Source organism: Ahaetulla prasina, chromosome 3 (genome assembly GCF_028640845.1).
Source record: "Ahaetulla prasina isolate Xishuangbanna chromosome 3, ASM2864084v1, whole genome shotgun sequence".
Taxonomy (NCBI): Eukaryota; Metazoa; Chordata; class Lepidosauria; order Squamata; family Colubridae; genus Ahaetulla; species Ahaetulla prasina.
Window position 1 is genome coordinate 137,244,980 of NC_080541.1, and position 10,866 is coordinate 137,255,845.

The 10,866-nt window shown below is 39.9% G+C and overlaps 1 protein-coding gene across 2 annotated transcripts in view; it reads right to left on the reverse strand.

The window, feature by feature from the left end:
• STXBP3 (syntaxin binding protein 3) overlaps nt 1-4,460 on the reverse strand; it is a 34,728-nt gene extending 30,268 nt beyond the window's left edge. The window contains exon 1 of one of the 2 annotated variants that reach the window (XM_058176558.1): nt 4,292-4,460. In XM_058176558.1, the coding sequence (XP_058032541.1) occupies nt 4,292-4,349 (58 nt within the window). In that variant the 5' untranslated portion in view covers nt 4,350-4,460. Of the gene's footprint in view, nt 1-4,082; nt 4,157-4,291 lie in introns of those variants that run through there. The other variant, XM_058176559.1, reaches the window with a different exon arrangement.
• Nucleotides 4,461-10,866: the final 6,406 nt, after the last annotated feature.

A 10,866-nucleotide genomic window follows, 5' to 3' on the forward strand; every position in this document is an offset into this window, starting at 1 on the left:
ATCCTAATAATTTAATTAAATCTGACTGATTTTAACATAGATACAATAGGAAAGCATGGATTTCACATCTTCTGCACATTTTATTTCTGGTTTCCAATTCCAGATTTGCAGGGCAAGCACAAAGAACTTTAGGTCTACACTAGAAGAATAAAAAAATCAGTGTGTTTGCATGAACTACCTGTGTTGAATTTGTATAATGAACCCATATAAAAGCTCTGTAACTTGAGGTCTACTGTACTAAGTGAATCTCAAACAGTCCCTATCTTGAATTACAAAGAACTAAACTTAATTTACAAGGTAGTATACTCATCTGCTGACCTTTACTGCTAGTATGTCATGCAAATGAAGTCACTGTATTCAAAACAAAAACAGGTATATTTCCTGCAGATTCATTTATATAATTACTACTGAGTCTAAGTCAAGCCTTAATCTTCGTTATTTCTTTTCACTAGAAAACAAAGCAATGGTATAATTCTATCATTTTCAATGGCAGGAAAATCCTAAAATCATTTAGTTGGTCTCATAAAATTGACCTTTACATGGTCTTATAAATACAAAAATCATGGAATATAATATAATTAATATAAACGTATCCATTTATAAATAGAATAAAATCATGGGTATATGCACTATATGTCAAGCATCCTTAAATTCGATAAAGTAATATTAAAAAATATGGCTAAACAAACTTAGTAGATGTTACAAGACAACTCATAGCTTATTACTTTAGATCATAAATATAGTTTGTGCAACAGCATATCAAAGAATTAGTTCCTTGGTTTTTAAGGAACTAATTTTCAGGATGTTTGCATCTAGAATGTGGATTATGATCATTGGAAAACAACAACCAAGTACCAAACATAACAGCATATGCTTTTATCAGCCAGATGGCCTTTGTTCATTTCCCATTTTTACATACTGTATTTATGTATTTAAATGCATAATATGGAAACTGTGATTATCATAAAGGGGTTTTTATTCTTGCAACTGCAGCTTTCCTATAATAATTTCTAAATTAAAGTTCTATACTATGTTGTTGTTTTTTAAACTGGGATTTTGAAAAAATTTGAATGGGTTCCATGAAACTAAAGGGAAACAAATGTTTATTTTCCTCTAGCTCTTTCTTTAGACACTAAGGGAAAGAGTAATGAGGCTTCTCAGCTGACACTCAGCACACACAAGCTTGATAAGGGTTTCCAAAGATATTTGTAACAGGTTCTCTGATGTAAAAAAAGGCTTGAAAATCCATGCTCTAGTCTATGCAATTCTGTATCCTTAATCTTTACACAAAATCATAATTATTCTTCCAGATTTTTTCTTTCAAACTTTCCAGAGGTAATGCATTTTGTTTGGCTTTACTATCAGTGAAATTAAATGAATTTATAGCAGGCACTGTTTCTCCTGGCAGTGGTTATTTTTCTAAATTTATTATAAAGTTGCAACCATTTATATTTCACTTTACAATTTATCATAAGAGGAAAAATGTTTTAGCCTTTATCTAGGGGTGAAATGCTCCCGGTTCGGACCGGATCACCCGATCCGGTAGCGATGGCGGGTGGTGGTTCGGAGAACCTGTAGCAAAAATCCCTGACCCCCACCCCAGCTCAGCCGCGCGATCATCAGAGGTTTTTTTTTTTACTTTTAAAAGCATTTTTCCTTCAGCCGAAAAAATGCTTTTGAAAGTTAAAAAAAAAAGCCTCTGATGATTGCTCAGCTCAGCTGGGATCATCAGAATCCTTTAAAAGCATTTTTTCTACAACCTCTTCGGCTGAAGAGGTTGTAAAAAAATGCTTTTAAAAGTAAAAAAAAATAGCTGGCCATGCCCACCCAGTCACATTACCACCCCCCCCGCCACGCCCACAGAACTGGTAGTAAAATTTTTTACATTTCACCCCTGCCTTTATCCACAAAACATTTGGGCTCATATATTAGAACAATGTAGAACAGAAAAGGAACAAGCATGAGTGAACAAATTGAATGGTCTGAGAGGAAGCAATAGCTTCTTAGTCCTTCCTCTTGAGGATTTTTTCAAGTTCATTTCTGAAAGTAAGCATGTGCCTGTTTCCTACTGAGTTAAATAGGTCTGGAAATTCCTGTAATTAATAATTCTTACTTCAACATTTTTCAGAATAAAAAGGTACATCCAAAAGAAGGTATTGCAATTTTTAATTAAAATCTATGTTAAAGCTCCTCCAAACTTGTGATTAACAGGTAAAGAATTTCTTCCAGTCTAAACCAGCAAAAGGCCAAGACTTTTTAAAGGAATTTACATCAAATTAATGTATAAATACTAGGAAAGAGGCAATTCTTGTAAATATGTATGTTGAGATATCTTAATATCTTTGCTATTATGGTACTCATTTAATAAATCACAATTAAAGTAAGCATGTTACGTGAACATGGCTGATGAGTCACAATTTTTTTTCCAAAAAAAGGAAACATTAAATCATACCAGAAGTAAAAGAAATAAGATCAGAAAACACAATGCCACAACATGCTGATCTGTGTGCAACATGTTTTCATTACTTTTCCTCAAAACAGAATACTAAGAAATATGTACAAATACCACAAATGCATTCCACAGGGCACAATCAGATAAAGGATCCTTTCATCTAACAATCCTTCAAGTACGACCCCTATCTTTAGTTTCAAAAGAAATGACCAAGTTGAAAGCATACATATAGCACAATCTTGTATGTAGAGCTTTGAAAATAAATCTAAATAAATAAGTTCTGAACCATCAGACTTCACCCATTCAGTTATGCATACAATTCAATGCTTCCATTCCAGGATAAGAACTGTCAGTTGCAAATAAAAGTATGGATGATGTATTTCCACATAAGTCTGAACCCTGATCAACTATAATATATTTCCATGGAATAATGCAACCATTTTTAATAATGAGGTTTTAAAAAAACTAAAGATCTCACAGAATGTTTATTAAAATTAATTTATGCTCCCTGCCTTCAAGGAGCTCAGGATGCAGTAGGCAGATTGATGACATTTTTATCTAGCACAATCATAGAAGATAAACTAGGTCAATTTTCAACCACATTATACAGTTCAGAGTTGGGAAGCAAACTGAAATCAGAACTCAACACTCTACGAGGTGACTGCTTTAAGGTGATGGTAGTCTTTTCATTTATTTTGAAAATAATAATGTATGTGCTTCCCTAAAAGCCACAGCAGAGAAATTAAATTCTAAAATGCCAGCTATAAAATAGCACCATCAATTTCTATCTTGAACTCTTCTCTTTTCCCTCCTAAGGCACCCATCTGATTATCATTTTCTCTACCACTGCAGTAGCAACCTGCCCAGAGCTGGATAATACATACTGCACCATGCTCCCTCCATTCCTACCAAGGATCTGAATGAATTTAAAAGACCCCGGGCTTTTTAAATATATATATGAAATATTAAGCTTAAAAATGCAGGAGAAGATGCACCCCAGTATGCTCCTGAGGGATGAGATACCAGGAAGAAATAAATAAATAATGTATGTATGTATGTATATGTATATGTATATCTCCTATTCGCATTCTTCCTGGTCCCTCATCCCTCAGAGGCGCAAACTGGGGTGCATCTTCTCTTGCATTTTTAAGTTTGTATTTTAAAAGGTCGTCCAGTTATTAAGAAATAATATACTGAGTTCAGCTGTGGAAATGGCTTTGATATATATCAAATAGATGTGTGTGTGTGTGTGTGTGTGTGTATGAATATATATAAGTCAAAGCCATTTGCACAACTGAACTCAGTATATTATTTCTTAATAACTGGACGACCTTTTAAAATGCAAGCTTAAAAATGCAAGAGAAGATGCATCCCAGTTTGCACCAGGAAGAATGCGAATAGGAGTGGCCGTGCGAGGAAAGTGTGGGAAACGGACTTTTAAAAGACGGCGGCGTGCTTACAGATCTAGCAGGTGAAGCGCTTTCCGAGGCGAAAACAAAAATAAAGCCGCGGAATAGCTTCGCCTTGACCCTCGAGATGCAGCCGCATTCGAGGGGCTCCACACCGCGGGGCGGCCGCGACCCCAAAAGAAGGCGTTAACCCCCATCCCGGCCACCATCACCCTCTTAACTTGTCGCCTCACGAAGACCGATTCCGCATCTGCACGTTTCCCGGTCTCCGCGCCCTCGGCGACCGTGCCAAGGTAGAGAGAGGACGCCCGCCTCAGGCCGTGGCGCAAAGCCGCCTCCGCAGGCTCTGCTTAAGCAGAGGAAGGAAAGAAGGAGACTCGCTCAGCTTGCTGGGGAAGGGAAGTCAGAAAGAGCGGGCTTCGACACTCACTCTGCCACACCAAGCTCTTCAGCCCCCGGTCCCCGCTCGCTGCCGCTGCTGGCGCCATCTTGCCTCTGCGCTTCCCAGGGCTGTGACGGGAAAAAAAAAAAGAAGAAGAAGAAAAAATTCCGCACTCCCGGACAAGGGGGCCATTCAAGGCCCGGCGCGCAAGCCCCGCCCCTCGGCTCAGCTAGCCCCGCCTCCGGCCTTGCAGGTTTGCGGCCGCCTTTCCTGCCGAGTTTACTGGTGACGTAGGTGCCGCAAGAAGAAGCAGGAATCCCCCGCCCAAGCCCTGGGGGATTCAGTTGGGCGGAAGCCGGCAGCCGAGCGGGTGGTGGTTTTACTCGTTGGTCTGTCTCCGTGTACCCATAGGAAATTTTGGCTAATCGGTCTATAACCATATGAAGTGTGTCGGCTAAAACTGAGCCATGGTTTGCCGAATAAAACCCGGGTGATCTGGCTGGCCGCAATATGCTCAACCGTGAACCGCCCACCCACAACGTTTGGGTTCTCACAACCCACGGAACCCCCACAACCATCCAGCCACACCTTAGGTAAACGTGATGTGCGAATCCAGCGTAACCGAAGGGACTTTTTTTAAAAAAAAAAAACAAACTCAATCTCAGGATTCTTCTGTGAAGTTATTTCTTAAACGTTCTGCCTTGCTAACTTTGCCATTAAATGGCTAACAAATTCTGCAAGGTGTGACCTCTATGGCTCATTCTGTGCAGATTGACGCGTGTTGATGGCGATTTACATTTCAGAGCTATTGACATCTGAATGTGAAGACTTGTGATTCACAGTCACGTTTGACTCTAAAAATGTCAGATTTATGGTGGTGTGGGAACACACACACACACCCCCGCCGCCACCTTAGAGAATGAAATATTTTGGGGAATATTAAAAGAGGCAGAATATTATATTTCCCTAAATGAGAAATGGAGAAACATATTTTTAAAGGAAGAAAAGGCTCCAGTCTTCCTGTCATAGGACAACAGCTTCAAGCAGAAGAGACTGGTTTTTTGGAATGGATATTTTGTATCCATTCAGAAAGACTGGACCATTCTATTCATAAACAAAATACCTTCAGCCACAACCTCTCACAGAAGGCTGGAGCTAATGAGATTTTAAAAAGCAGAAAACCAAAAACTAAAAATCTACATTCCCCCACCCCATGCTAAGGACAGGACAGGATCTTTAGGACATAATAGGATTTACTCACCACCATTAGAATAGCAAAAGACACAAGGCTCACTACTTCGAACAACCCCCTGGGGCATCTCCAAACCCAGAACCCTATAAAAATCTACCCACTTACCCCGCCAATTGGTCAGCCACCCCAGAAACATGCTACTGTCACTGAAGTTTCTGGAAAACCAAATAAACAGATCTTTTCATACAGCCTGCCTCCATTTTATTTTCAGTGTCTTTCTCCCAGCTTGGAAGCAGACCAGATTTTTCTTCCAACAGTGGGCTAGGTTCGGTTCTTTGCAGGCAGATGTGATCTGTTTCTTTAATAGAGAAATAGGATCATTGAGGGAGATTGGGGTTTAGAAATATAAAATAAAAATAAAAATATAATAAAACTGGTAGTACAAACATTGCATACCTGTGTGGTTTTATTATTGGTTGTGATGTGCAGTTTGATAATATCAGATGAAAGTCATATTTGCATAGATCTTACTTTTACTCACTATTACATTTTAAGTTTCAGGATTCTTTTGTTGTTGCAGAGATGTGGAAAAAGTATAAGCAATACACATTAGAGCCTTTCCTCACCTAAGCTCTTTGGTGTACCTTGTAATTATTGTATAGTGAAATGACGGCTGACCTGAATAGCTAAGGAAGTGCATTGTTATAATGAGGGCACTGAAAATGCAGAATTCTGAATATACTGATTGGCTGATGAATAGCCAATGACATGTTTCTCCTTCCCATTACAGTATTTCTAAGATTTAGTCCTTCCCTAGGTTTAACTAATCAGGTTGGCCTCATCACGTGAATATAACTTCTCTTGAAAGTGGGGGTGTTAAAATGAAGTATATACATCATAGATTTATAACAACTTAAATAGAGAAACTTGATATTTTTTTCCTGGAATGTCAAGAACTGATAGAAGATCATCAGCTCTTTTCAAGCACTTAGAAATGCAAACCATTAGCACATGAGCATTCCAGTACAGGTAGTCCTTAACTTACATCCACAATTGACTTACATCCACAAGTTTTTGTAGCTAAGCAAGAGATTTAAGGGAGTTTTGCCCCATTTTGTGACCTTTCTTGCCACATTTCTTAAATGAATCACTGCAATAACACCTGGCTTAGCCATTGACTTTGCTTGTAGACGATCACAAAAGGTGACCACATAATCCAGGAACACTGCAACAGTCATAAGTATAAGTCAGTTGCCAAGTGCCTGAATTTTGATCAAGTGACCATGGGGATGCTGCAATAGTAGTGTGAAAAACAGTCAAAAGTCACTTTTTACAGTGCTGTTCTAACTTCAAATGGTTACTACATTAATTGTTGTAAGTCAAGGACTACCAGTAAAACCTTTCCATAATAATATCAAGCAATTGAGAAGCTTGCCTTGATTGGGTCTTGTTCTCTACTAACTTCCATTTGGGATAAGACCTTGTAAGAATTTGCTACAACTATTATTAAGGAATGTTACTGTCAAATCAGCCCCCTCCCATGAAAAAAGCTAAAGGAGGTAATAATCTTATTTTTAAAAAAATTGATGATTTTTCTAAATTTTGAACAGTTTTAAAGAGTTATCTTGCCAATTACATGTGGCTAAATTTCAGCATTGCTATGTATGTATTGGGAGGGGAAGCAACCCAGCTGAAAAACTGATTGATGCCAGATGTTATTACTATCTTAAATGCTACTAAAACTCTTATTGTTTTGGCCTTTAACTAGATGAAACAATGCATCATAGGACAACAATTTTTGAACCAAGATACCTCAAATGGGATAACTTACAGAATGCGTCCAAAATACCAATGGAGTGAATTTTGGAAAAGTTGTGGTTGCTTTTCATGACTGAGCTGCTGCTGCTGCAGAATATGATCTTAGTTTTCAATATCCTGTGACAGCTTCCCAGCCAGTTTTGCAAACCCTTGCTCCCTCCCCCACCTTGCATCAGCCATTTACCTGCCTGCTGGGAAGGAAGGGAGGTTTCTGATGTTCCCTGGAAGCTTCCCACAAGGACGCTCAGTGGGGAAGCTGACAGGAAATCAGAAGTCACTTCCATTCCGACTGCTTTTTTGACAACTGTGATCATTCTGTTTTTCTATTTAGGTAAGGAAATATCTCTGAAACAACGACCAAGAGGACATGGGTTGTCTAGTGCCATTTAAACATTAGAAAGAAATCGTATAGTCAACTGAGTAGACCAGTATTACCAAGTCTCCTGCTGCATTGGATCTTTACATAAAGTATCTTGTGTGTATGATGAAACCTATTGCAATAGCAATTGTAATATATTAAGAATTAAGTGAATTTCTGCATGTGCAGTATTGATCGATTTTTCCTTTCTTTGCAGCCCAGGATTAGGCTTATCCAGTGGTGGGATTCAAATAATTTAACAACCGGTTCTCTGCCCTAATGATTGGCTGGCTGGGTGTGGCCATGGTGGGTGTGGCCAGGGGTTGTGACAAGCAGCATTCGGCCTCCTGCTCTCCCCTGGGAGAAAAATGGGTCACGGGGATGCAGCTCTGCCAAAGTCCTAGCAAAGTCCTCAGGGCAGGCAGGAGATCAGAAAGTGACTTCAGCAAGATATGTTTAGACTTTGCCTGACTCAGAGAATGCCAGAAAGCAGGTCCTTTATATAGGCCATGGGGTGTGGCTCCATGACTCAGCACTTATCCAGGCCTGCCCCTCCCTTCCTTCTGTTGCCTCCGCCTATCAAGTCTTCTGACGCGAGGGTCACTCCAATCGGCAGCTGTTGGTAATTGACCTTCCTCAGGCTCACATGCTGTGGAGGAGGGGGAGGGGTCTAGTTGCTCCGTTTGCCTGGGCATGGAGCCAGAGCTGGGGGCTGGAGATACTTGCTCTTCTTCAGCCTGTCTGGGCATGGAGCCAGGGCTGGGGCCGGGAGATGCCCCCTCCTCAGCCTGTCTGGGCATGGAGCCAGGGCTGGGGCCAGGAGGCATGCTAGGACATTCTTCAGCGTTCGGAAGCAGATAAGCAGACCCCGGCTGTGGTGGTGAGATCGGACGAGACACAACAGATACCCAGGTCTCTTGAAGATTTCTTAAAGGGCATAGCCCAGGAGAGAATTCCATTTAAATTTTTGCATTCAGAACTCTTGGGTCTGCCATTATGGTTCATTATGGCATTTACATATATGACTTTCCTGACCTTGTTAAAATGCTTTTTATCCAGAAAGCCAGAGTAACAATAGTTGTCCCCTTTGTCAGTAATGATCCTGCCTTTGTTCTGATCCACTGCTAAATAGTGAATTGTGAATGTACCATTTGCTAGAGGTGAGGGGATATTTCCCTTATTGCTTTTCAGCCTTCCCTGGGAAATCTTCCATCAGTCAGGTCACTGCTTCAGAATGGGTGGGATTTTTTTTGGTCAGAACTGCCTGTCTTCTTCAGGCTGATTTGTCTCAGCCTACCCACCCCTTTGCAAAATACAATGCACCCTCAAATTACCAGATCTGCATAGAATGATCTGATTTTCTGCACCAATTAATTTTGTTTTATAATGAAGTCATTATGGAAACAATGCAACACTGAGGATTTTCCATCTGAAGAGATATTTGTTAACCAAGAAATTTTGGATACAAATTTATAGAAAGATGCAAAGGGTCTTAAAGATTAATATTGCTAAAAAGAGAATTCTTTTTATTGGGACTTGTGGACAGGGAATTAAAAAAGACTCCTAGTAGCTTGATATGTTAGTTAGATGATAATTGCAGCAACCTTATTTGATGCACAACAATGGAAGAATAATATTCCCACAGTGGAGGAATGGATTGTGAAAATGTCAGAATTAGTAGAAATAGCAAAACTGAACTGGCTTTTCAGAGAACATCTTTTTCAAATGACTGGAAATCTTATATGGACTTTTGCTGAAAGGAAAAAAACGCTGGATGATTTATGGATTTGAAGTTTAAGAAAGGTGCTGACTGAAATGGCAACTGAGGGATCTGCAAAATATTCAAGTGGGAGAGACAATAAGATTGTAGTTTTCTGTTGAAAAGGTCAAAAGTCACTTACATATTACTATGAAATGTTTCAATAAATATAAAAAAACTGTGACACCGGTTAATAATAGCCCCCATTCTTCCAATTAGTGAGTTAAAATAAGGTTCTACTGTAATGTGACAAACAAACCTCCCACCCCCAAAACAGTAAAGGACAACTTGAGAGCAGAAGTAGCCCAGAGGGCAGGAAAATGAACCTTGCCATATTTGTAATCATGGTAGGTAGTTTCTATAAAGCTGCATAAATAACATTGTCTAGGGCAGGGGTGTCAAACTCAAGGTCTGCAGGCCTGATCTAGCCTGCAGAGTGCTTAGACCTGGCCCACGGGCCACCCTGGAAACAGCAAAGGACCAGCCCATGGTGCCTCTGCCAGCAAAAGCATAGCTTGGGAGGCACGCCCTGCTCAGCAACAGCAATCCTGGCAGTCCCCTTACTATCATTAATTGAATCCCACTGGTCTAAACCCAAACCAAACCATTCCCAGTTTCATCCTCCCAGCCCCAAACTTTAGTAAGGGGCTGCCTCCTCCTCTTCAGCTCCCATACCCACCAACTCCCTTCCACGTTTTCTCTTTTAGTTGCCTTGCACTCCACTGCCCCTCCAATTATCCGCTGTCTTCACAGTTTTCTTCCTATCTGGCCCTTTACGGGGCAGCTGATAGTTACACCAGGCTTCCTTCTTGAGGCCACACCAGCTCCTTGTTCAAATTATGTGTTCTTGTTCAAGTCGCGTGAGGCCTTCATATGAAGTTTTGGAAGGCTTCTGAGGCAATCGTAAGTGCAGGGAAGGTGCCACACACCCAAATTTTGATCACATGACCATTGAGATGCTGCAATGGCCATAACATCAGGGACTGGACGTAGCTATCCATTCATTCAGCACCACTGTAAACATCCACTGAACAAAGGGTCATAATTCAAGGACCATTTGTATCTACAGTACTATTTATGTATTCACACACACACACACACTTTGCTTAATTCTTTTGGGGAATACATCTTGCACTTGTCTTTAATAGGTAAATAGTTCCCTATTGTATATTTCACATAAGTAGAGTAACTTGTGATCAGACCTGTTTTATTCATGTTGGTCAATATATTCAATATATATATTCAATATATTGTCAGAACTAACTTTTGAGAAAGTAATTTATGGGCTAATATGTTACTATGTAAGATGTTAGTTACTATGTATACATCCCATAATGTTAAAAAAAAGAAATATCTTTACCTGAATAGATTTATTCTGTACAATTTTTACAAGCTACTTGTAACTGGAGGAGGAGCCACAAACTTGAATGCTGAAGCCAACTGATAACTTTCTTAGAAGGTGAATTCTGTTCTAAGTGGTGAGAAAAATAGGTACG